Source organism: Penicillium canescens (assembly GCF_028828765.1).
Source record: "Penicillium canescens strain IBT 15451 chromosome Unknown utg000006l_segment0_segment0, whole genome shotgun sequence".
Classification (NCBI taxonomy): domain Eukaryota; kingdom Fungi; phylum Ascomycota; class Eurotiomycetes; order Eurotiales; family Aspergillaceae; genus Penicillium; species Penicillium canescens.
This window is the reverse complement of record NW_026703968.1, coordinates 2,352,194-2,377,874: the sequence shown is the minus strand read 5'-3', so window position 1 is coordinate 2,377,874 and position 25,681 is coordinate 2,352,194. Positions and strand designations below refer to the sequence as shown.

The 25,681-nt window shown below is 49.5% G+C and overlaps 8 protein-coding genes across 8 annotated transcripts; 6 read left to right on the top strand and 2 right to left on the bottom strand.

The window, feature by feature from the left end:
* Positions 1 to 3,731: 3,731 nt before the first annotated feature.
* On the top strand, positions 3,732 to 5,212 carry N7446_009869 (O-acetylhomoserine aminocarboxypropyltransferase/cysteine synthase family protein; the record flags this gene model as incomplete). Its single annotated transcript, XM_058518614.1, has 4 exons — positions 3,732 to 3,781; positions 3,830 to 4,328; positions 4,392 to 4,960; positions 5,014 to 5,212. 4 exons carry the CDS (start codon positions 3,732 to 3,734, stop codon positions 5,210 to 5,212), a joined length of 1,317 nt encoding a protein of 438 aa, XP_058369402.1.
* A 365-nt stretch (positions 5,213 to 5,577) lies between these two features.
* On the bottom strand, positions 5,578 to 8,141 carry N7446_009868 (Nrd1 complex RNA-binding subunit; the record flags this gene model as incomplete). Its single annotated transcript, XM_058518613.1, has 5 exons — positions 5,578 to 6,111; positions 6,179 to 7,362; positions 7,450 to 7,540; positions 7,700 to 7,945; positions 8,022 to 8,141. The coding sequence occupies 5 exons, from the start codon at positions 8,139 to 8,141 to the stop codon at positions 5,578 to 5,580; spliced, it is 2,175 nt and encodes a 724-aa protein (XP_058369401.1).
* A 1,479-nt stretch (positions 8,142 to 9,620) lies between these two features.
* cit1 (citrate (Si)-synthase CIT1) lies at positions 9,621 to 11,257 on the top strand (the record flags this gene model as incomplete). The annotated part of the gene is made up of 5 exons (XM_058518612.1): positions 9,621 to 9,728; positions 9,782 to 9,846; positions 9,899 to 9,983; positions 10,047 to 10,094; positions 10,151 to 11,257. The coding sequence occupies 5 exons, from the start codon at positions 9,621 to 9,623 to the stop codon at positions 11,255 to 11,257; spliced, it is 1,413 nt and encodes a 470-aa protein (XP_058369400.1).
* A 663-nt stretch (positions 11,258 to 11,920) lies between these two features.
* N7446_009866 (putative mitochondrial DNA replication protein (Yhm2)) lies at positions 11,921 to 13,331 on the top strand. The gene is made up of 4 exons (XM_058518611.1): positions 11,921 to 12,164; positions 12,219 to 12,315; positions 12,420 to 13,092; positions 13,192 to 13,331. The coding sequence occupies exons 1-4, from the start codon at positions 12,045 to 12,047 to the stop codon at positions 13,244 to 13,246; spliced, it is 945 nt and encodes a 314-aa protein (XP_058369399.1). The 5' UTR covers positions 11,921 to 12,044; the 3' UTR covers positions 13,247 to 13,331.
* A 3,327-nt stretch (positions 13,332 to 16,658) lies between these two features.
* N7446_009865 (uncharacterized protein) lies at positions 16,659 to 18,477 on the top strand (the record flags this gene model as incomplete). The annotated part of the gene is made up of 2 exons (XM_058518610.1): positions 16,659 to 16,744; positions 16,800 to 18,477. 2 exons carry the CDS (start codon positions 16,659 to 16,661, stop codon positions 18,475 to 18,477), a joined length of 1,764 nt encoding a protein of 587 aa, XP_058369398.1.
* A 992-nt stretch (positions 18,478 to 19,469) lies between these two features.
* Positions 19,470 to 21,054, bottom strand: N7446_009864 (ubiquinol--cytochrome-c reductase subunit 2; the record flags this gene model as incomplete). The annotated part of the gene is made up of 4 exons (XM_058518609.1): positions 19,470 to 19,565; positions 19,622 to 20,481; positions 20,569 to 20,743; positions 20,815 to 21,054. The coding sequence occupies 4 exons, from the start codon at positions 21,052 to 21,054 to the stop codon at positions 19,470 to 19,472; spliced, it is 1,371 nt and encodes a 456-aa protein (XP_058369397.1).
* A 565-nt stretch (positions 21,055 to 21,619) lies between these two features.
* N7446_009863 (uncharacterized protein) lies at positions 21,620 to 23,723 on the top strand (the record flags this gene model as incomplete). The annotated part of the gene is made up of 4 exons (XM_058518608.1): positions 21,620 to 21,631; positions 21,691 to 21,747; positions 21,826 to 22,665; positions 22,716 to 23,723. 4 exons carry the CDS (start codon positions 21,620 to 21,622, stop codon positions 23,721 to 23,723), a joined length of 1,917 nt encoding a protein of 638 aa, XP_058369396.1.
* A 764-nt stretch (positions 23,724 to 24,487) lies between these two features.
* N7446_009862 (MARVEL domain-containing protein) lies at positions 24,488 to 25,071 on the top strand (the record flags this gene model as incomplete). Its single annotated transcript, XM_058518607.1, has 3 exons — positions 24,488 to 24,566; positions 24,617 to 24,905; positions 24,963 to 25,071. The coding sequence occupies 3 exons, from the start codon at positions 24,488 to 24,490 to the stop codon at positions 25,069 to 25,071; spliced, it is 477 nt and encodes a 158-aa protein (XP_058369395.1).
* Between the last annotated feature and the right edge of the window lie 610 nt (positions 25,072 to 25,681).

Here is a 25,681-nt window from a genome sequence, read left to right as displayed (position 1 = left end):
TAGCCCAAACCCTACGGTAGAAATTACTCCAATATCCAGTTTAGAATATACCAATCATTTAATATACCCAATAAACAAGTCGGCTACCATGCTAATGATTTAACCCAGCTATTTGACACAAAGTTAGAAATCAATATCAAGGTGGACTTATAGAGGCCGATGCATAGTGACGAATAGACAGGTTTATCAGATATTAACTTATACCTACGAAATCTACATAAGAACAAAGTGATAAACTAGAAACAATCATAGCATTAACGGCGACAAAAATAACCTTATATCAAAATTATGTATACGAAAGAAGGATGATATCGATTATCAGTAACCATTTTCTAACCGCCGCATATCCCACCGTTTACGTGCTCCCCTCATTCTATATTCAACGCAAGCCTTGCAAATGAAATAAAAACAAATTTTTCACGTAACCATAGGATAGATAGTTGTGCTGTTTAAATAAGCAAAAAAAATGACAAGAGTGGGATTCGAACCCACGCCTACAAACGTAGATCAGGAAACTGCTGTAACAGTTAGGAGTTAAGGTGGACCTTAACCTGACGCCTTAGACCAACTCGGCCATCTTGCCTATTGGATAGGAGTGTAGTCCACTTTTGACTATATATACCAATCGACTGGTTTGATCCCAATACGCCCTGACTAACCTCAAACTGTCACGTAACCGTACTGGACAAACCGTAGGATTTATTGATTCCCAACGCAGTTAGGATATTCATGTGGTTTAAGTTGTTCGTATTCGACAGACTGCTTAGCGCTATGGTCAAATCAAGTTAGCATCCTGCCGCCTGATCAGCTTAGGCTGTGGCTTTACTTTTAATATGGCATCACTATTTCCCATGGCTATCATGTCTCGCCCACTCCAGGTATGGCTTGAGCTCTATTTAATCTTGGGAAATGGTCGTCTCTAACAATGAAGGTGTCTGGTCCTTACTATGGGTGCTGTTGTTGTCGCGTTACAGTTAAATCTACTAACGTTACAACCAGGTATATCAGACCAATAAAGATCCTGACCTTGCCTATACGCGTAAACCCCTTTTAAATATTTTGCCCAATTTAAAGGGAGCGTTGAGAGCTCTTTGATAAAATTCAGGGAATAAAATTAGGGATATCGACGTGTTCACGGCGAGCGCCGTATATATTCGGGGGCTGTTAGTTACTAGAGTACAGTAGCATCAATCCGGTACGCTCTACTCATAGCAAGTTAACCTATACAGTTAAGAACGATGAAGACCCAATTCAACCATCACGGCTATACCGCGAACTGAACTTCTTCTTAGGGCCGAGCAGCAGCTAGATCAGGAAAGGGCCACAAGACTCACGTGGCTGACTTTATACAATTTCCATATAAGCTAAAGTGAGCAAGCTAGAGAAATCGTGCTGCTTTGTAGTGGCTAAGAGGATCTAGGATATGTTTTAGACTCAAGTCCTGAATATAGATAGCATTTGTGGCGAAAGGTGCCAAATCACATCGAGAATCACGAGGCTCGACCAATATCACAGTAGCTTGACTCAATTGGTGGCGTGTATAAGGAGACAAGTGGTCTTTCTGATATTAAATATATCCTTGTCTCTGAACAGGTTTTACTCGAATACGCTGTAGAGTTCTTTTCCATACATTATCAAGTCTGAGATCAAGATTCTTACTCGCTTTATATTAGCTCAGAGCATCAAGCTATCAAACCACTGGGAGAGCTTCTTGGGTTCAGCCGTGTGGGTATCGGATGATGAACAGCTGTATTCGAAAAATACCGCTCACAAGGTTTTATAGGTGGTGTCACACTAAGATTTCAGACGGCTTACTCAAAACAAGGCATGATTATTGCTCCCCTAGGAAATGACATAACCGACGAGCACTGTAAAGTGGAGAGCTAGCAAAGGCAGGTGCCCAAAAGTCACTCAACGACGGTGGAATTGATAGTATCATGGGACCGCCAGGTTCTCACTTTGCAAGTGTCGCTGCTGCTGCTGGCTATCCGGTCTCAACGGTGTCTCCTGGAGATTCCGACTTCAGCTCCTAAGCGTTCGGGGTGAATATAAATCGGCTAGCTCGTCGGGAATACTATATTCTAGAGACGATAAGGGCGTCGGAAGCAACCTTTCTAGATACTCGTTAGCCTCCTCCGGAGTCGTAACCTGGAACTGGTCTACGATTGGCACGGCATTCATTATCTTGACCCGTTTCCTATCGCAGGGGGGAGCTACTCTACTCGACACCGTTGAAGCTAGTCATAATTTGGCATGCATCTCTCGTCCCCAACTTCCTGAATGGTTTCTGGTGTAGACCCAGTTTCTAAGGCGCTCGAGATGTCAATCCTATAAAGCGCAAGCACATCACGCTTATATCGATGGGCCGCGCACCTTTGTGGTCTATTCGGTTATTCGGCTTGGTTTGATTGGGAGTATATAGATGTGTAGACAACTACACCGGTGTATGCGTGCACGGCGAAATAATGTAGACCATGAAGTAAAATTTTTAGACCAGCTGGGTTGGGCGGGCCGGCGGTTTATAAGATAAAATAGCAAAAAAGAAATGACAAGAGTGGGATTCGAACCCACGCCTACAAACGTAGATCAGGAAACTGCTGTAACAGTTGGGAGTTAAGGTGGACCTTAACCTGACGCCTTAGACCAACTCGGCCATCTTGCCTATTCGATGGAAAGTCCGGCCACCTTTGACTACATGAGCGGACAGCGTATGGAAAAAATTAGAAAATGGTGCCTTAACCCCGTAATACCTGTTCTATAACAACCTTTCGTTTAAAATATGATATTTACAAGCTAGCAAGCCAAAAATAGCAGCAGAATCCGAATTTTCGCACTCGGTACTAAAAATAGGCGTTATTTGATGGTATTGTGTTTGAGTGGGTGAGACCTATGTATATATTCGCCAATGCTCAACTGAGCGCTTCACCCAGTATCATATAATCATGCCCTCCTGGTGACCAACATATCGTCCCACCATGTATACAAGATCGAACCCAAAAAAGAGACACAGGTAGGATTGAGTCAACGCACGCTTGGGTGTAGATATCTACCATATAAGTTAACCTTATAACAAAAGCCCAATATATCTCTTGCATAGTACAAAACCGCCAGCTGTACTCCAGTAACAAAAATCCTTGTCCGCATGAAGCACATGAAGTTGTTTCCAGTATACATTTCAAATTATTACCCACACCAGGGAAAACCAGAATCAATGCTATGAACCACCATCCAAGACCGAGCAGGGGGGAGGAGAAAGGGAGAAAGACCCAATATAGCAGGGCAGATACTCGTGATATTAGGACAGTCATAGGCGGCAATTGGAAAAGAGGAAGATTAAAAAGGAAAAATATAAAACCAAAAAAGAAAAGAATACGAGCAATTCTGTACCACTAACAATCACTACAAGCCCACTAGGAAATGCCCTCCAATTATCTGCATAGAACATGAAGCTGGTACTATGCTCCAATCACTGAATTGGAGAAACCGGAGCAAACCTTACCTAGGCAAAAAGCAAACATGAGCTAGGAGTAAAAAACACGAGGCCAAGGACATAAATGCAGTCGATCACGCAATATACTTCCCCGCCATCCCCTTTGACTTCCCTCTTTCCTCAACTTTGCCCTCAATTCCTGAGATTTGCATCTATCTCCTATAAAGCCATCCGACACCGAGTGTCCGTTTCCCTTGTGTTGTACATCAAAAGTATTAGTTCCGACGAACTTCCCCGCACCATGTCCAATCCCCAAACTCTCCACTTCGACACGCTACAGTTGCACGCCGGGTAAGTAACCAATTCAGACGCGAAGAAGGCATAACTAAGTAAAGGAAGCCACGAGCCCGACGCGGCCACAAACTCCCGCGCTGTCCCAATCTACGCGACCAGCTCGTATGTCTTCAATGACTCCGCCCATGGCGCTCGGCTCTTTGGCCTCAAGGAGTTCGGCAATATCTACAGCCGGATCATGAACCCGACAGTAGATGTCTTTGAAAAGCGAATTGCAGCTCTGGAGGGTGGTGTCGCCGCCGTTGCTGCCTCCTCCGGCCAGGCAGCCCAATTCATGGCCATTTCCGCCCTAGCTCATGCTGGCGACAACATTGTCTCTACTAGCAACCTGTACGGTGGCACGTATAACCAATTCAAGGTTATGTTCCCGCGCCTTGGTATCAATACCAAGTTTGTCCAAGGTGATAAGCCTGAGGATATTGCTGCTGCGATTGATGACCGCACGAAGGCTGTCTTCCTTGAGAGTATTGGAAACCCGCGTTATAATGTTCCTGATCTTGAAGCTATTGCCAAGGTTGCACACGAAAAGGGTGTTCCCGTTGTGGTATGTACATGTAGGATGTATTCGAGCGCAAGAAGCAAATTCTTACGATCATTTTACGTCTAGGTGGACAACACCTTCGGCGCAGGCGGCTACTTCATCCGCCCAATTGACCACGGCGCCGACATCGTCGTGCACAGCGCAACGAAGTGGATCGGCGGTCACGGTACCACCATCGCCGGCGTGGTAATCGATAGCGGTAAGTTCGACTGGGGCAAGAACGGCGCCAGATTCCCGCAGTTCATCGAGCCCTCAGAGGGCTACCATGGGCTGAAATTCTGGGAGACATTTGGCTCTGTCGCCTATGCTATCCGAGTGCGCGTCGAGATCCTACGGGATCTTGGATCAGCCCTGAACCCGTTCGCAGCGCAGCAACTCATTCTGGGTCTGGAGACTCTTAGTTTGCGGTGTGAGCGTCATGCCAGCAATGCGACTGCCCTGGCTAAATGGCTTCAAAAGAATGAGAATGTTAGCTGGGTTTCGTATCCTGGGTTGGAAAGTCATCCCAACCATGATCTTGCGAAGAAGTATCTGAAGCGTGGATTTGGTGGTGTCTTATCTGTTGGTATTAAAGGTGGTGCGGCTGCTGGTGCGCAGGTCGTTGATAACTTCAAGCTGATTTCAAACCTTGCCAAGTATGATGCTATCCCATTTTCGTTCTTTGAAGGATGTGGCTGACCTGTTGCAGTGTTGGTGATTCCAAGACCCTTGCTATTCACCCCTGGTCTACGACCCACGAGCAGCTCTCAGAGCAGGAACGTCGTGATTCCGGTGTTACCGAGGATGGAATCCGTATCTCGGTTGGCACAGAGTACATTGACGATATCATTGCCGACTTTGAACAGTCATTCCGCGCTTCGAAGGCTCTGCCGGATCGAACCGCGTGAGCAGCTGGATGCTATTGCAAGAAAACACGAGAAGAGACGAGCTACAAAACTAGGCCTTTATTCGGTCAATATACACGATAAAATGAAAGCTCAATATGTAAACACGTTGTAAAGCCTCGTCCTACGATGGCCACAGAGTTGAAACAAGTTCAAAAAGTGTATTTCCTGCTAACTAACGTATGTGAATTGTAATGAAGCCTTCGGGACATGCAAGGATAGAATTAATAAGAATAAAATCGAAGATCACGATAACCTCCCGTAAAAGCTCGCTCGAAAAATTTTCAATCCTCCAACGCCTTTTGCCCCTTGCGCAATCCTGGACCTTATGCAAGATATGCACGCATGGAATGAGATAAGAAAAATGCTTAGTTGCCCTGACCATTGGGGGGTTGAGCGCCGGGCATGGAACCACCCTGCGCACCACCCATCATGAAGCCAGGAGGCAGCATAGGCATACTGGCGAAGTTGAAACCATAGGCAGGAACAGCAGGAGGGACTGCAGGGTTGCTCATGGTCTGGCCCTGGTCGACGGCGCCATCACCCATGTTGGGGCCACCGCCGTATCCATCACGATCACGGCGACCACCGCCACCACCGCCACCACCACCACCAGGGTGACCGCCAAAGCGGTTGTCGCGTGTCGAGATAGGACCACGCTTGCCGCCAGTGTCAGTTGCGATGCGACGGCTGATAGCCTTAGAAGAGACACCAGCGCCGATTTCAATATCAGGCTCCTCGACAATCATTCCAGATTCAATGGGACGTCCTCCAGTTCCGCCGTACTCGGCGGTGAGCATCCATTTCCGATCAGCCTCAGTCAAGCGTTCAATTGGAATTATGCTAACGCCAGTTTGGTAGTCGCTGCAGTCGCGGGGGCCAAAGCCAACACCCCACCGAGTCTATAGTCGAAAAAAAGTCAGTAAACATGATCTCTCCTTTCGTGTGTGGAGCAAACGCTAAACTTACCCTAAGTTGCATATCTCCAGTCCGGTATGATTCCATTCCATCGCGAGCACTCATCGCGTCACCACGGCTGATCATCTTGATAAACGCGTGGCGCTTGTCCACGTTAACAATGCATGTCTGAACGATTCCAAACTGGCCAAACAGCTGGCGCAGGTGGGCCTCCGAAGAGGTGACGCCGCCAACAAACAGGGTTCGGCTCAACACCTTGATTACACCCTGGCCAATCGAGTAGTCCCACTCAATGAACTTGGGACCGGGGGGTGGCAGGTTAGGATCCTTGCTACGAGCAGGCGAAGGCGAGCGACGACGACCACCACGGCCAGGAGGGCTGCGCTGGCGATACTCATTGCCACGACGACCACGCGCATCACGGGGGTCTCCGCCACGACGACCGGGGGAGTCACCATGATATTCTCCATACACAGGGCTCTCACGACGACGAGGGGGCGAGGCAGTACGACGTCTGTCCCAGCCAGGGGAGCGCGAACGACGACGGTATCCAGTGGGAGGGGAACGAGGGAACTCGCGGCCTCGGTCATCACGGTTCTGAGAGTCAGGGCGACCCCAGCCGCCTACGTTCTGGCCGGGCATCTGGGGGAATCCAGGAATGGCAGGCATCTGTCCAGCGGGAGGTATAGCACCCATACCATTTGTGTTGCTGCTCATGCTGAGGAGCTGCAAGGCAGTGGCCCACTGGTCCTGGGGAACACCCTGAGCAGCAAGCATTTGAAGAAGCTGGAATTGCTGGGCCATCGCGGCCGGGTCCATGGCAGGCTGTTGCGCAGTCTGTGGCATCAACGCGGCCAACGGATTGGCAGCGGCCATGGGGTTAGGAGTTCCAGTCTGGCTCTGAGGCGGGATGACCGGGTTCTGAGCGACAGCTCCCATCGCCGCAAAGGGGTTCATGGGGCCGGCGGCTGCGCCGTATGGATTCAGGGCAGCAGAAGCCTGAGAAGACGCATCGGTGGAAGGCGCAGCGGGCATGGCTGCGGCGGCGTTGAAGGAAGCCATAGGATTGGCCGGAGCAGGGGCCGATGGTGCCGTAGGGGCCGCAGTGTTTTGCTTCGCCATATCCGCCAATGCCTTCAGGATGCTCGAGGTGTCCGGTGCGGCGGGCTGTTGCGGAACGCCCAGTGGGTTCGCGTTGGGGGCAGGTGAGCCTTCGGGGGTGTGGGATTCGACGGCTAATGAAATGTTAGACGGGATCAGACGAGAACAAGACGGGGCACATGAGTGCGACGACGACAATGGTCCCAGTGCGATTGACTTACTTGCGTTCAATTTCTCTTTGAAAGAGTTCAGCATGGGCGCCGGGAATGTGCCTCCACGCTCCCAGATATCAACTAGCTTCTTGATCTTCTCCTAAAGGGATGATAATACGTGAGCCGGTTGTTCAGAACGTCCACGCCTTGGCGATCTTCAGGGCTGAAGACATGGGGTAAGGGTGCATTTCTATACAAAGGTTCTTGGTCCCCGCCAAGGCTGCAGCGTAAGGATATCAGATACAGATCTATTGCTTACCTTTTGATCTTGCGGAGCATTGTTAATGATGTCGGTCATCAGGACAGGCAGCAGATCGGTGACACGCTTGACTCCAGCGGCGAAGGTTCCGTCTGGCGCCTCGCTTCCAGGAACCTGACCAGCCTTGCGAGCAGCATCTACCCATTGTCGAGTTACTGAGTCTACGACATAGAGCACGCCCAACTTGTGGGAGCCCGGTGCCTTCTTGAAGTGGGTGTAGATTTTCTGAATGAGAACTGATTCATTCTGCAGGACAGTTAGCGTATTTCCGGAAGTTGGGGGCTGAATGGAACGAAATATCGACCAAACGGGAAAAGCGTACCTGCACGTTGGCAGTGCACAAGGATGTGATGCTACCGATCTTGGAGCCCGATACACCAGGAGGCTTGAGAGCCAGCATGGATTGGAGAATATTCTCCAGCTCTGCTACCGCGGACGACATCGCTGATGAACTATTGCGAGAGAACGAAGTCGCAAAAAGAGAGAGAGACGAAGAGAGAAAAGAAATTCTGGCCCAGGCCTATCGAGAGAAGAGATGATTCCAGCTACTGCGGAAAATCCCTTGAAAAGCAGATATTTTAGGGTCCTTGGTGATTTGCGATTCTTCACTACAGACTCCACGAGCGCATTCACTGTCGAGCAGAGAACAGCCGCCTACAGCTGAATACAGCCTAGCGATATTGTGTCCAGGGAAGGCTGCCTGGCCGAGTACGAGAGTACGGGGGATGTACAGCCTAGTGTCGTAGTGAGATCCAGGGAGAAACCAGAGGGTTTTACGGAGTTCAAGGGATGGACTGAGATCGAAAAGTTGATGGAATAGAGAGATGAGAGTTGGAAAGCGAAGGAATGCGAAGGGCATCAAAGGGGAAGAAGGGTGGCAGAATCTGTGGGAGCTAGACCTGATTGAGAAAGATCACGTGAGAACAATTTCAAGCATATGTGGTATATGCGACCGACCGGAGCTGATATCACGTTCTAATAGATCTGAATGATGTCTGGCTCCAAGAAGACACGTAATTGAGCATTGATGCATCTCTCTTCAACATTGATTTGAGTCTGATTTGCTCCGTACTTTACTATCTGACGCCATATCTGGGGTCTACGGTATTTCATGACGATATTCGCATACTATTGCAATGATCATTATCAATATCTCCTTCACTACAATCAGATATATGTGATAGTGAAATGCAATCCAACTACATTCTTGAAACTGTCGGAATGACATTCAAACTGAGCCGAGGAATATCCTACCCAAAACGTGCCCCTATTCTGCCCCTTGCTCCCGCCCGAAGCTTCCGACCTCGGTGAACCATTTAAGAAATCCGAGAGCATAGGGTAGAATAGGAAGTAAGAGAGGTCATGGCGGCATCAGGTGCAGTTGTACCCCGTACCTATACACGCCAATCTGATAAGAGCACTTTATACCGAGGGTTTACACGGACAGGCGGCACAATGGATGGCGACTTGCCGACGTCACTGCCTTCAGGGATGGTATCACCCCCGTACCGCCCCGTCACTCCGGATCTCTGGGACGAAAGCGGATACATACACATAGCATCATAGTCCGATAATTTACATATTATATAGATATTGTATACACTCGTGTTAAGATCTAATACCATGGCATGATAAGACACGTAGCTCCGTTTTTCGTATAAAGAAACCGAAGCTGATCTGCCGGCAGCCCGAGCCCGTACCGTTGGGGGAAAATTACGTGGTGAGGTTCCCTTCCACGGCGTCCCGAGTGGGACTGTGACCGTACCGGCTGTAATACGGCCAGATGGAAAATACCGAGAAAATTGCAGGGCCGCAAAAGAGCTTCTCCCAGTCTTTCCCTTCTTCCTTCTTTTTCTCCCCAGGCTTTGTGTCCATATCTCCCCCTCCTCCCCCATCTTTTTTTCTTCATTTTATTTCAAAAATGGCTTCTCTCAGAATCGGCACTGCCGCTCTCCGGTCTTCCATTGCGAAGCCCGTGCAGTCCGCTGCCTTCAATGGCGTGCGCTGCTATTCTTCCGCTAAGGCCAAGGTACGATATCCACCAAGGAAGCTTCGGATCAATGCTAACATGCTATCATCTAGTCCCTGAAGGACACCTTCGCCGACAAACTTCCTGCCGAGATCGAGAAGGTTAAGAAGCTCCGCAAGTATGTGACGTGCTGTCCCTATCCGAAACCACAGAGCTGACAATCGCATCAGGGAGCACGGTAACACCGTCATTGGTGAGGTTACCCTCGACCAGGCCTACGGTGGTGCCCGTGGTATCAAGTCCCTCGTCTGGGAGGTAAGCTCAACAACTTAGACCCCCCTAGGTGATGACGCAGCTAACCTGAGTTTTTTTTTATAGGGTTCCGTCCTCGACTCTGAGGAGGGTATCCGTTTCCGTGGCTACACCGTAGGTGATCCTCGGTCTGAATATCGACCTTCCACATGCTTACTGTTTATCCGTAGATCCCCGAGTGCCAGAAGCTCCTGCCCAAGGCTCCCGGTGGTGAGGAGCCCCTGCCCGAGGGTCTCTTCTGGCTTCTGTTGACCGGCGAGATCCCCTCCGAGCAGCAGGTCCGCGACCTGTCTGCCGAGTGGGCCGCTCGTTCCGATGTCCCCAAGTTCGTTGAGGAGCTCATCGACCGCTGCCCTAACGACCTCCACCCCATGGCCCAGTTCTCTCTGGCCGTCACTGCTCTTGAGCACGAGTCTGCCTTCGCCAAGGCTTACGCCAAGGGTGTTAACAAGAAGGAGTACTGGACCTACACCTTCGAGGACTCCATGGACCTCATCGCCAAGCTGCCCACCATTGCCTCCCGCATCTACCGCAACGTCTTCAAGGATGGCAAGGTCGCCCCCGTTCAGAAGGACAAGGATTATTCCTTCAACTTGGCCAACCAGCTCGGCTTCGGTGGTAACAAGGACTTCGTTGAGTTGATGCGTCTTTACCTGACCATCCACTCCGACCACGAGGGTGGTAACGTCTCTGCCCACACCACTCACCTGGTCGGCTCCGCCCTGAGCTCCCCCATGCTCTCCCTCTCCGCTGGTCTCCAGGGTCTCGCCGGTCCCCTCCACGGTCTCGCTAACCAGGAGGTCCTTAACTGGATCACCAAGATGAAGCAGGCAGTCGGCAACGACATCAGTGACGAGTCCATCAAGGACTACCTCTGGACCACCCTGAACAACGGCCAGGTCGTCCCCGGTTACGGCCACGCCGTCCTCCGTAAGACTGACCCCCGTTACGTCTCCCAGCGCGAGTTTGCTCTCCGCAAGCTGCCCGATGACCCTCTGTTCAAGCTGGTCAGCCAGGTCTACAAGATCGCTCCTGGTGTCCTCACTGAGCACGGCAAGACCAAGAACCCTTACCCCAACGTCGATGCCCACTCCGGTGTCCTCCTCCAGTACTACGGTCTGACCGAGGCTAACTACTACACCGTCCTGTTTGGTGTGTCCCGTGCCATTGGTGTCCTGCCCCAGCTGATCATCGACCGTGCTCTTGGTATGCCCATTGAGCGCCCCAAGTCTTTCAGCACTGAGGCCTACGCCAAGCTGGTCGGTGCCAAGCTCTAAGCGCGTCATGATTCGTTTTTCTTCGATATAATATTGGGGGACTAAGGACCCGATAGACATTTGTATTATTTCCTTTGTGTGACCGAGATAGTCTTGGGTTATTTTATGTATGATAGGGACTTGATCGGTTCGAGCGGGCCTTGTAACAGAGCTTCCATGTCAAAACCATGATCTTTGTAGTATATTCGTATCTGCGAGAGTAAATTGGCCTAAAGAGCCGATGTACATGGATGCCTTAATGTATTTTTCATCGGGATAGTAGGTACAGCGTAGATATCAAACGGTCTGACGGCTACCTGTGTTGAATCGAGCACTGCGGGATTGTTGGGACGGGACAGCCCTCAACCATCAGACTAACCCCACCCGTATGCGTTGCTAGGGGAGAACATAAACACCGAATTATAGCTATACTGCCGATTGTAGGATATAGAACTTCAGATACAATTGATATTCGTAGGAAATAGAAAATATTGTTTTGCGCCGAGAAACGGACAGTTCCAAATTGCCAAGGATAGGGATTGCTCCGGTGCTGGTATGTGAGGTACCGAGTACCCACTAGCATGAGTGGAACTATCGAAGATCCGATGTACCTGGTACCAGCTGTCCCCAGCTTAGTTACCCGAACTTGCTGATTCCCCTATAAGACATTTGGCTTTCTCTCACCTTTTTCCTTCTCTTACACTCCTCCATCTTGGACTTTCCACCTACTCGTTCCTCTTTCCCCTCAACGCACGAAGCCCCCTACATCCCTTGGTCAGGGCCCCTTTCAGCGCATCCTCATCCTAGAATGTCTACCGCAATTCCATCCGCGGCCTCGGCCCCTAAGCTCGAGAAGAAGCCCGTCAAGTTCAGCAACCTGTTGCTGGGCGCAGGATTGAACTTGTTTGAGGTCACATCGTTGGGACAGGTACGCCATACTCGATATTCTAACAATGAATCAAGGTAGCTGACCATCCCCCAGCCGCTGGAGGTGATCAAGACAACCATGGCCGCAAACCGGGGCGACAGCTTCGCAGGCGCTATGGGTCGGATTTGGGGCCGTGGCGGCATCCTCGGTTGTAAGTCATATACCCGACCTTCCATTTTCCCCCGACGTGCGCACTTAGCGCCCTAGGTGGGACCTTGCATGTGTAACATGTAGCTGACGTTGGATTTGTTTTAGACTATCAGGGACTCATTCCGTGGGCCTGGATTGAGGCATCCACCAAGGGTGCGGTTCTCCTGTTCGTCGCCTCTGAGGCCGAGTACCAGGCCCGCGCCCTCGGTGCCAACGACTTCGTCTCCGGTATCAGCGGTGGTATGGCTGGTGGTGTCGCTCAGGCCTACGCTACCATGGGTTTCTGTACCTGCATGAAGACGGTCGAAATCACCAAGCACAAGATGGCCGCCACTGGCGCTAAGCCTCCCGGCACCTTCGCGACCTTCATGGATATCTACCGCAAGGAGGGCATCCGCGGTATCAACCGTGGTGTCAACGCTGTTGCTATCCGCCAGACCACCAACTGGGGTTCCCGCTTCGGTCTCTCGCGTCTGGCTGAGTCGGCTATCCGCAAGGTCGCTAACAAGGAGGAAGGCACTAAGCTGTCGGCCTTTGAAAAGATCTTGGCATCCAGTCTCGGTGGTGGTCTCTCCGCCTGGAACCAGCCCATCGAGGTTATCCGTGTCGAGATGCAGAGCAAGACGCCCGACCCCAACCGCCCTAAGAACCTGACCGTCGGTAAGACCTTCCGCTACATCTACGATAACAACGGCATCCGCGGTCTCTACCGTGGTGTGGCTCCCCGTATCGGTCTCGGTATCTGGCAGACCGTCTGCATGGTGGCTCTTGGTGACATGTAAGTTATTTACCTTCTCCAGATTTTCCCCTTGACTGTCGTCATTGATCCACCTTTTCATGTGAGACCTCGGGCTAATCATTCCGTTTCACCGAACAGGGCTAAGGAAGCAGTCGAGAAACTGACAGGCGACACTGTCACCGCTAAGCACTAGAGAAGGTTTGAGATACCCTTCTGCCGTGTGGTTGTCTTTGGAATGGAGATGTGTTTAGTTTAGATGCCACCTCTTATTATTTTATAATTTGTCTGGACCGTGGACAGACCCGATACCCATTGAATACATTTGCGGCTCTCTATCGCGATACGAATCCTCAACTTGCGTAGCAGTCGTATTCTGTAGTCTATCCACAGCCATCCATTCAAGATCCAAGTCAAACCCATCTCAACATCGAGCCTCGGGAACACAATTCCGATCACAAGACAATAACCATTCCACACTTCCCCAATGAACACAAAATAACAAATTTCCGACGAAACACTTCAACCCTTCGGACAGTCTAACTCCGACGACGGCTATTATCCCCGCCTTGCAACTGAAAAATATCCACCCCCGGACAAAAGAGCACAATATCCGATGTCGGTGCGTAAATCGGCTCTTTCGGTAGTGTACCTGCCTGACAATTTCTCTTTTCTCTTCAACGGACGACCAGAGGTAGTAACTTCGATCATATATTTGAAAATATTCGATTTAAAAGTTCGGAACTAATCACGACATGATGCAATAGCTGTTTGGACTGACATTTGCGGGTTACAGGGTTCATCGTACCATTTATGGCGGGCCGCTTGTTTATTAGTATATCTACCCGCTGACTTGACCTCGGCTTATGGATATACTATTCTGTAGGGGTTAATTATAGTCAAATAGGAGTGTACCTATCTGTCCGTTTGTCCGTCGGTTATACGTAGTAGTTGCTAGGCTGAACTCCGGGTGTCGGCTTTTGTGATTGTTGCACATGCCAAACATGTGGAAAGTCTGGAATTGTCCTCCTAGCCTCTCCCTCATGTAGTCAAAGACGGTAACATTTTCTCATCGAACAGGCAAGATGGCCGAGTTGGTCTAAGGCGTCAGGTTAAGGTCCACCTTAACTCCTACTGTTACAACAGTTTCCTGATCTACGTTTGTAGGCGTGGGTTCGAATCCCACTCTTGTCATTTCTTTTTTGGTTTGGTTTTTTAACATCTATGGCTAGCTAAGCCTATCTGTTAGTTTTGGATCACTCATTTGTTTATTTCTTTCCTTTTATTCCCTAGCTAGGCCTATCCGTACGACATATTACCTATATTCCATTACTTAGACATTGTCGAAACAATGACCCAAGTTATGTTATTCAATTTCATTGGACAACCCTGTGAAGGAAATAACCTTGGTTCAACCATCATCTGAAAAAAAGCATGACTCTCGTCTTGTTATAGTCATATTCGCCATATTCGGAATAAATCCACATTCATGCAAGAGATTTAACGATCTGAAGACGTGGATCGATGCAAGCTCACCCCCTGCTCCCTTCTCCGTAGCCCTTCACCTTCGTTTACCTCCCTATTACATGCCGACGGCTGTGCTGTACAGAACTTACTTCTATTGGCTGATATGGACATTCTTTGCATTCCTATAGCTCCTAACCTCCCGTGACACATCAGTTGTATCTGAGATATTTGATGATTTTCATCCTATGTTAAGTTACCGGTAGCAGCGTGGCCCAGGAGTGCCAAGTGTTACCACTAGCATCTCGGTGTCTTCCTACATAATGCAGCCGCCACATCATATACGCAGCTGCAAGTCCCTATTATTTGGTTGCGGAGTTTTCCACCTATGGGTGCCCAGGTAACGGTTTGCACACTTAACCCTGTATGTGCGTAGACTTAAGGATTAGCAGCCATGCATACAGAAGTTGGTGTAACATGCTGCTGAGTCCAATGACTCCTTGCTTTGTAGTAGTGTATAGTATATCGCGAGGTGACTGGTCATATAGTTCCTTGCTATTATATCAACCCTTCAAAGCCTTCCGCATATTTTCAAACTACACTCACCTTACATTGGTATCCCCGTAAATCTTGACAATGCCTCTTCTCATCCTTTTTGTTACCCTTCAAATCGCGATTTCAATGGCCGAGGTTTCTCCAATGCATGCGCTGCGTTCTGGATAGTCTTTATATATCCGGATTGTTCACTTTAGTTGTACATTCAGGTCTATAAGTGGAGCCAAACTAACTGCCTGCGACCCGGGCACTTTGCCTGAAGCGAGGCGCATTGAATGAGTAGTTGGGTAGCGTTGCTCATATAACCTTGCCCCATTCACCGTTATAGTGCTGGTTGGAGAACATAAATCCACGGCGCCAGTTATGGCAGAAGCGAACTACATCCTTGCCAGCCAATCTGACATGCGTCAAAGCAGATCTGGATGTTCTGATCTCATGCAATCCATCCACCTACGAGTCTAACCAGTCACAGTCCTCTATAGGAAATAATAAGCTGATAGAAATAAGTGGCCATATTGCTTGAGAATCAGATTGGACTTTCTGTTCATTTAAATATGAAAGAAAAAGGTGGTGGGGCCTAGCAACTTTATAGAACACCGACTTCAAATACTGTATGTGTTCCTCCACCGGGGAGCTCTTTTCGAAAAACCAATAAACATAATTGATGTCTGTATGGGATAAAAGAAGCACACGCTGTAGATAGGTTGGTAAAGCAAAAACAAAAAGAAATGACAAGAGTGGGATTCGAACCCACGCCCCTTTCGAGACACGGAGATAGTTATGAAACCATCGGGATCAGGTTGACCTGAACCGTGCGCCTTAGACCAACTCGGCCATCTTGCCTGTTTGATGAAGAATGCCACGAGTCTTGACTACATGAGCCAGAAACGCCCTCGTTATGTAAGCTGTAATATGATCTCTTCTATAATTGCTTTGCTTGCCAATATGTTGGTTATAGTGGAATCCTCTCGTAATTGGCTTTTTCTTTTCGTTTAACTCGAGGGATCTAAACATGTCATTGCTAACAGTGTTCGCCTAAGTGGTTCATTCCGTTACTCAGGCGAAATATATATATTTGAGGACAAGACTTGGATAAACCGAGTAATAAGAAGACAACAAATGCCAGATTATCGCCGTATAGATATGCGCATTCCCAACTACAACGAATGTCACATGGATACTCTAGTCAACCTCAGTGCTTCCGGTATATGTATAGAGCAGAACCCTATTTAAACGTGCGCTAGTCTATATTTGGATTCAGCCCCAGCATACCAAATTGCCAGATGTGTCACATGATTACAGATGTTCGTCTGCAACCCTGCAATTGCTTATATTCTATTGACATTTGATGAGTGTTAGCATATATCTCTCATTTTTGTCTGGCTGCCAAGATACCGGCGTTCATTAGACAATGCGATAATAATCTCCATGAACTGAATGACCAGCTTACACAACCTCGCCACGCCCCTAAATAACCACAAGCTATCAAAGGCAGATCCCGCCACACTCACCTGGGCGCGTCTCCACTGATACCTACATTGAAGAATCTAAAGCCGCACCAATTTTTCCCCCCTTTGAATCGGTTCAATATGCCCGTTCGCTTGTCAGCCCGCCCGAGGGGTAGCTCAACCAGGGCCTCAACCTCAAGATCAAAATTGGGTTGCAAAACCTGCAAGTCAGTATGCCCTTCACCTTTTAATACAGATCATATGATGCTCACCCCATCATAGGATCCGGAGAGTCAAATGCGGAGAAGAAAAGCCTAGCTGCCTCCGATGCACCAGTACAGGCCGCAAGTGTGACTACGAAAGTGCAAGTTCTCGCACGACTTCTTTATTCATTCTTGAGAATCCTCTTTCACTATCACCAAACACAGTATGGCGAGAACGCCGCGCTTTCGCCTACTACTTCCAATACACCGCAACGTCGATTGGTGGTGGATTGGATATTGATTTCTGGCGCACTATTGTTCCACAGGTTTGTCGAAGTGAACCCGCGGTGTGGGATGCCATGATCTCGATAAGTTCACTATTCGAAAGTCCTGATCCAGGCCCGGATCTTGTCCCTTTGCGCCGGGACTACCCCGACAGACTCAATCAGAACCAACGAGATGCTTTGAGTTGGTATTCACGCTCAGTATCCGCCGTTCGTCAAGGGATTGAACGTGGTGGCGTCGGGGTATTTACTGGACTGATTACATGTGTCTTGTTTATCTGCGTTGAGGCCCTCCTAGGAGATCTAGAGGAGTCAGTACATCTCTTTAACCAAGGCGTACACCTCATTCAAGCAATACGAAGCCAAATGGATTGCGGGCCTTTAACATCAACTGAAGCTTCATTATTGGAAGAGACAATCGTTCCCATATTCGTCCGACTAGGAGCAGTCAGCCTCCACAACCTAGCGGATCAAACGAGCATATTATTACGAGAAACAGAAAGTGAATCCACGCAGGAGGTCAACTTTGTCTCTCTCAGATCGGCCCGGGAAGCCATTGTTCTCCTATCTGCAGAAATCCATATGTTCGAACAGGTCTGCGAACAAGAGCTGGAGCAATCACATACCTGTCATATATCTCAGACATTGATGACCCGACAAAGAACCCTCTCAGACAAGCTACAAAGCTGGCATACTGCTTTTACAAAATTGATGACATCTCTACGCACAAATGACCAAATCGGCACGTGTGCTCTTCTTCTCGCCTACTACGAAATGTTATTCGTCATCCTCGGAGTTTGCGTGTCACCTTCGCGAATCACAACCGACATTTATACCCCAAATTTTCAAAACATGATTGAGCAATCCAGCATAGCCTTGAAAGGATCAGCGCGATTTGATGGCAGCCAGCCGCCCTTTACCTTCGAGATCAGCGTGGGTCTTCCACTGTTTTTTATATGCGTCAGGTGTCGCGACCCTTCAATTCGACGTACAGCTCTAGCAATGCTTCGTCGAGCGCATCGGGTATTGGGACTTCATAACCGCGATCAAGGGATCGTGCTGATCGAAGCAATCGTGATGATAGAAGAGAAGAACGGGAAATCAATCGACCAAGCCCAGAGCACGAGCAGCCCTGTGACCGCAAAAGCAAATGATACGCCCGAACATCAACCCGACAGTGGAGATACTGCCAAACCGAGTGCTCCATTCACCTTTCCGGTTGCAGGTCCATACCCCACGCCTCCGGAACTTGAAACCAGGACAACGGAAGTGCTCGTCCCACAAGAGGCTCGCATTAAACCACTTGGTGTCTTCCGGCCACGAGATGGTTATCCGCCTGGGATGACGGAAGAGGATTTAGAGGTGTGCAGTCAAAGATATGATCAATTATTCTTCCGATTCTCATGGAACGAGTACAATCAGATTAGTAATACGTGGAGGACGGTGTATGGGTGTTTGCCCGTGGATCCTTAAGTACTGTTAAACTTAGAAAAGTGCCGAAATATGATATCACTTACTATAATGTATCGAATCTAGCAGATCCTCATGTGAAAACATCTCCCGCTATAGAATGTCTCCTCATACATTTATATACTCTTTATCCGTCGACCTCGTGTACAGGAAGTGTACAAGATTCAGAAGCTGACGAATAGTAAATCGTAGAACTAAAACCATAAAATCACATAAAGAATCAGTAGCAACAGCTAATATTATTGCTCGGGGAGGTTGGCCATTCGACTTCATTTTGTTTTCATGGATGATATGTGTTGCCCACTAATGACGCAATTAATCTCCGAGTTTTCACATCTCAAGGCAAGATGGCCGAGTTGGTCTAAGGCGCACGGTTCAGGTCAACCTGATCCCGATGGTTTCATAACTATCTCCGTGTCTCGAAAGGGGCGTGGGTTCGAATCCCACTCTTGTCATCTCTTTTTCGTTTTTGCTCCTTCTGCCTACCTCATAGGAATTGCATTTTTGTTAGCACCACTGACGAAGTCTTTTCAATTGCTTGTTTCCTCTTTAATTGTCAGATAGAGCTCGTATATGTATCGAGGAAGCACTTACCAGGACTTTGTTACATCAAACTCAGCTGATCCCAGCACTTTCTAGACTGCAATTGTCACTTCAGCTATAGTTAAGACACGCTGAATCGCAGATCACCTAGATTTATGTATTGGGTATCGGCTTAGGTATGCCAGGGAGGTGAATATTGATATACTTCTCAGACATGCCAGACTGATACTCGACAGTAAGCACATTTCTACCACAAGCCAGAACGAATAAACGAGAGTTCATGTCTAGGCAGAGAAATGAATCAAAGGATAAGGTACAATTGTATTACAGTCAACTACACCATCAAAGAACAAAGGAGATATCGGCAATGAATCTAGGCACAAGTGGTCACATCAATCCAGAATGAAGGGAACAGGCTTTCCCCTCTCTACGGTATATTGTATACAAGGATTTTAAACGGTCAGACCGAGGTCCTCGGCGTAAGGAAGCTGGAAGACATCACCGACGCTGACGAGGGTGGCCTTGCCAGACAGGAAGGTTTTGGCGACCTGTAGATAGTTGTGAGTAATAAATTCAACCAAGCGAGAATAGACGAATAACATACCTCCTTGACCTGCTGCTCGGAGACTTTCTCGAGAGCCTGGGCAATCTCGTTGATCTGGTAGGGCTTGTTGCCGTGGACGAGGCCGGAGCCGGTGGCCTCGAGACCGGTCTCGAGGGTCTGGACGGACTCCAGAGCGCGGAACTTGGCGAGGGCAACGGCCTTCTTGATGTCCTCGCTGGCAACATCACCGGCGGCGGCCTTCTTGAGGGCATCGACGACATTCTTGCTGGCGGCACCAACCTGGTCGGCCTGGCCGGACAGGGTAACGGTGAACAGACCGGCATCGGAGTAGGCGTTGTTCTCAGTGTTGACGCGGAGCTGAGAGAAGCCCTTGGTGGCCTGGGACAGAAGAGAGAAGCCAGGGGTCCACTTGATGGTGGACTCGCCGCCAAGGAGGGCAGCAAGAACGGAAGTCTCGGGCTTGTAACCGGCGGTACCGAAGGCGCTGGAGCCGGGGAAGGCGATCACGACAGCGTTTCCGGTCTTGGAGGCAATGCGCTGCTCACCACCGAAGTACTGGGTGGCCACGGTAGGCAGAACCTTGTATTGGCTGGACGCGTTGCCGGTGGGGAGGTCCTTGAAGAACTGACCAACCCACTTGGAGAGCTCAGCGGAGTTAGGGCCGCTGGCGACGAGAGCAACGTTGGACTTGGCATAGGCGTTCTGGGCAAATTCGGCCAGGGCATCGCCGGAGACGTACTTCTCGAAAGGAGAAGTCTGGGAGGGGGTGATGGAGGCACCCAGACCGCGGTGGAAGGCAACGCCGTGGGCGGCATCAATGGCAACAGTCTCCGGGTTGGAGTGGACGATCTGCTGCTTGTACTTGAGGAGCTTGCTGACAACCTCGTTCAACTCGTGGTCTGATATCATCGAGAGGTTCGAGTCAGAAAAAGATGTTCCTATAATTGCGCAATCTACCACCAATCATCAAAAGGGACCAAACTCACCAGCGAACTTAGTCTGACCGGCAACCTCAGCCAGCAACTCTGTGAAGTAGGGAAGATCCTTGGCAAGGAACTTGGTGCGGAGGACGAGGTTTTCGCGCGAGTGTGTCGATGAGATTTCACCGCCCAGCAGTTCAGTCTCCCGGGTGATCCGCAGTGCAGAGCGCTTGAGGGTAGTCTGCCGAGCAATTGCATGATTAGTATCCCGGATGACAGCTGAGATGGTCCAATTGATGGTATGGGACGGACCTTGAAGGCGAAACGCTCGAGAGCATCGGAGAAACCAGGGAAGGGCTGGTAACGGGAGCCAGCCTTCGCGACCAGGGCCAGGGTACCGGTAGGGCCCTCAACCTCACGGTTGGCGACCTTCACACCGGAGGCCTCGGTGACATCGTACTGGAAAGCAGGGTTGGCAGCCGAGGCCATGGACCGACGGCCAGCGGCGAGCGCACGCGGCGCATTTCGGCTGAGGGAAGACCGCGACAGCATCGTCGCTTGTGCCGAAAAGATATGCAAAGGGAAGAAGAAGAGATAGAAACCCGAATTGGGTTTGTAAAGGGGGCAATTGAGGCGGGGAGGGAGGCGGGATGCGGAGAGAGCAGGAGGGAAGAGGCAGTTTGGAGGTCACGAAAAGCTTCAAGATCCCGGACTGTTGATTACTCGGGCTCTGATTGGCTGGAGTGACGAGTCGGACGGAACCGGAGTTACTTTTGTTCGACAGTATATAAAAGTGGTAAAAGAGTATAATTCTACGATGATTACGGTCTGAACAGTGTCCGAAGAGTCCATATCAATTTGTGGCCTCCATTGCCCGAACATTTTTCTCCCACCTGTTGTTGAAATCCCATACCCGGATCACCTGATCTGTATATCACGTGAACCGCAATCGAGCCGATAAGCAAAAAAAGGCAAAAGAACGTGGAGACCGAGAGACCTGCATCTCATTACGTCCGTCGGTTTTGGGACCTGCAGACCTCGGAGCTACTCCATGAACCTTGCGCGGTGACCCTGCTCTCGAGGATTCGAGGCTGGCGATTTTTTTCTTTAGCCCGTCATGATGACCCAGGTATGCGACATGAGTCTGTCCCACCTTATCCGGAGCTATGGCTGACTTTGATTGCACAGTGCTCTTCCGAGCTTTGTATGCTTTTGATAGAGGACAATTTTGGAGAACTCTTCGCGGTGAGTGCTTTGTACAGACCCTCGGGCTGTATAATTCATCGCGACAGCGGGGTAAAGAACTGACTGGTCTATTCGCAGCGCATTTTCACCGTCCTCCAGCGCTATGAACGACTTACACTCCCCCGGTTAAAGTTCTATTCTCGACTGACTGATCGCCAATTGCACAATGGAATCTCTGCTATGATTCAACACCACCTCGTTTACCACTTCACCTCCCTCGATGACGGTAACACCTACTATGAAGCCAACCCGCAAGCCGCATACTCCCTCGTGCGGTCGGGAAAGATTCTCCAGCATGTGGAGAGTCGACTGGGTGAATATGCTGCCCAGGTAATGGAAGCTATTATGTTCCTCGGCCACACCTCGATCACCCACCTCGAGACTCTTCCCCAACTTCAACCAAGCCAACCCCTCACCAATGGGGTCAACCATGATGAAGGACAGCCAGAGACAAATGGGGACCATGAGGAAGAGGCCGGTGAACCCAACGGCAATCACGTTGTGAGCCAAAAGCCGGCGCGTCTTCACCCCACACTCAAGAGCCTTGCATCCCACGGATACATCCACCGTGTGCGAGAAGCACACTTCCAGAGCCCCAATGATAACTGGCTTGATGCCCATCGGATTATTTCTTCCCGGCCAGACGTCAAACAAATGAAGGGCAAGCAGCAACAGGCCGAGATTGAGGAGAAGGCAAAGAGCATGGTCAAGGAACGAACGGAAGGAGATCTTTCCCGGGGTCTCATGTTCAATGGTCTTCCTCAAGGTGTGAAAAGGAAGTTTGGCAGTGCTTCAGGCTCGAATAACGCGCAGAATGGTACCAACGGCGTCAACCGGGATCATGCAGAGGACCAGGAAGACGACGAGGGAAATGATTGGTCAGAAGATGAAGATGGCATTGACTCCTCTCCAATGGATGTAAGTTTCTGTATTTTGCTCCGGGGTATACAGCAACTAACATCCCGTAGTCTAATCTCATCGTTCGAGTGAACTACGAGAAACTTGATGTGGCTCTTCGGAACGCGCAATTCCTCGAACTTGCTAGACAATGTGCACCTCCTGCCTCACTCGAAATCTACGACTGCCTTCTTCGTCGTATTGAATACCAAACGCCCCGCTGCCGAGAGACCTACGAAATTCCTCGCGAAGGAGAGGAAGGAGAACAATATTCTGCTCCGATTCAGCTAAGTGCCATTGTCGACGACGTTGATCCGCAACTCGACCTCGCAGGATGTATTGGTCCAATGAATCCCACATCTGCATCGAACCGACGGAAACGACCATTAGACGATGAGACAAATGGCGTTAATGGCGATGACTACGGAGACGAATCGACAGAGCAGAATCGTGCCTATCAGATTGATCAGCACCTTAGTTACCTCTCACAACCCCCCTTCAACCTCACCACAAAACACAATATCGGTGGACTCGACACCTGGAGAATCGCATTTCGTGGCCTGGCTCGCAAGCTGCGCCACCTAGAACTGGAGCGAATGATCGAGTCGCGGTACGGCGATGTAGCACTGCGAGTGATCCGCGTTCTCCATGCGAAGGGTAGATTAGATGAAAAGCGACTCCAAGAAATCAGTCTGCTACCATTCAAGGATTTGCGTCAGACCCTTGCCAGTATGCAAACCGGCGGTTTCGTGGACTTGCAAGAAGTGCCGCGTGACGCGCAGCGACAGCCCTCCAAGACCATCTACCTGTGGTACTATGACCCAGACCGAGTCTGCAGCAGCATTTTGGAAGATACATACAAGGCCATGTCACGGTGCCTGCAGCGCATCAAGTTCGAACGCGAGCGCGAGAGGGATTTCCTCGAGAAGACGGAGCGAACTGATGTCAAGGGCCACGAGGAGGAGTTCCTGTCGGAGGCTGAACTAGAGCATCTCCGCAACTGGAAGGCCAAAGAAGCCTTACTGCTAGCGGAAGTGTCGCGTTTGGATGACATGGTGGCTATCTTCCGCGATTATTGATCTGTATTGATATGATGGAAACTTGGAGGGACGTGGAGTTGCATACATCTTGTACAGGCGCATGAGCGACGATTTTATACAATTCTTTTCACTTGCTCGAATGGTTATTCGTAGACATGGCGTAATTTGGCGCATTTTGGGTTTGCGGGGGATGAACCCTTACCTAGACAGAGAGTCGGATCGCAACGCCCGTGCGTTTGAAAACACAACCGCATTGTATGGCATACCTGAGTGGCCCATCTCCGGCCGAATTTTCTGTAGAAAGGTTTCACGGTGATCAGCAGGTTGTCATCATGTCTTCACATGAATCATAGCCAAGGATATACGAGACTAGCGTCAGGACAGGGCTTGTACAAAACGCAGGCAGCCGAGATAGACAAAGAGGTATATTAATAGCGAGACAATAGTGCTACCTAATAATGGGATTTACAGCAGCAGGTGGCGCATAAAGATTTAACATAAAACCAACCAGTCCCCCACGTAAACAGTACCATATAACCAGTTACAGGAGTGAAAGCAAGAAGTGTCATCAGATCAAGGTATGCATCCACGTCAGCCCTATTCATTGGTGTCAAGCCACTGGGCTATTGCCAAGCTCTGCAAACCACAATGACGCTGGCGCGACGCCGGTGGCTGCCCAATCCCTGCAAGGTTTCTACTGTATATCTTACCTTGATTCCGCTTTAAAAATGAATGGAATCCTCTGACGCGAACCTTGATCAGCTTCTCGATCATTAATTCTCACACCAGCCTTCGTACTCGCCATGGCTATCCCATGGATATTTCCCGTCCGGATCGTCCAAGCTCTCTTTGGCGTGATCGTGATTGGACTAACAGGATATGGTATATGAACCAAAACAACACAGTCATCTCGGGCTCTAACAATTGTTTAGTGGTTTCCACGTTCTATTATTATTCATGGCCATACTCGGACACAGTCAACTTCCTCCTCTTCCTAGGCTGCTGGACTGCCTTTATAGCAGTGCCATACCTTACATTCGCGCCGATCCACTTCCCTCGTCTGGCGCATCACTATGTGATCCCCGGCATTGAGGTCGTCACCATGATCTTCTGGTTTGCTGGGTTCATTGCGATGGGATCTCAGCTGCCTCCGCCGCGGTGGTGTCATTCCAGTACTTGCAGCTCGCTCCAGGCAGCAACAATATTTGGGGCCTTTGAATGGTGAGTACTGCCTTGTTCCCAGGCGGAAGGCTGCGTGTTTGCTGACAGGTCTTATAGGGTGCTCTTTGCTGTGACTACATACTTTGCGATCATAGATGTTATGAATCACCGTCGAAGTGGGGAGAGTGCCAAGGCCGCCCATACAAATGCGCACCTCGGGGTTTGATGTGTTTGTTTCGGCTTTCCGAGTTCGGAAGGTCGAAATCCTAGTTAATGATTTTAGGACGCGATACCCTTTGCTTTTATCTTTTATCATTTTTCCCTCCTCCTGTTGTGCAATTTCTTTTAGCAATTTGAATACTGATGAGATCATGCCATCTTTGTTTACTACGTATATACGGAGTACGTAGGTAGCCTATACGTTAGTCCAATATGTCATCGTTAGCGATAAAGTCTTATCGGGGTCCACCGCAACCGGCGCAAGCCGAACCCACTGCAATTTCCTAAGAAGCCCACCTAGGCAGGTGTTCACTTGTAATCACTTGGTGATTCATTGGTAGGTCATTCGTATTTAGACTATAACTTATTATATAAAAAAAATACTGCATAGAGAAGTCCATTGGGCTTGATATAAAGGATACAAGCTCGAAAACTTTATTTATAGAAGATAGACTTCCCCCTCCGCAGCGTAACATCGTGCGGTTGATCCTCTTGGCCATGCATATAGACCGATAACATTAGTAGACAGCATGACTGATAATCTTAAGGTTCTGTCCAGAATGTGTTGCCACCGAGCGAAAACTCTTCCCGGCGGATGGCCCACATGGGCAAATGAA

Coding starts and splice junctions, on each gene's coding strand:
- N7446_009866 (XM_058518611.1), top strand. CDS start 12,045: ATGTCTACCGCAATTCCATCCGCGGCCTCGGCCCCTAAGCTCGAGAAG. Junction 12,165..12,218: donor AGGTCACATCGTTGGGACAG/GTACGCCATACT, acceptor ACCATCCCCCAG/CCGCTGGAGGTGATCAAGAC. Junction 13,093..13,191: donor ATGGTGGCTCTTGGTGACAT/GTAAGTTATTTA, acceptor TTCACCGAACAG/GGCTAAGGAAGCAGTCGAGA.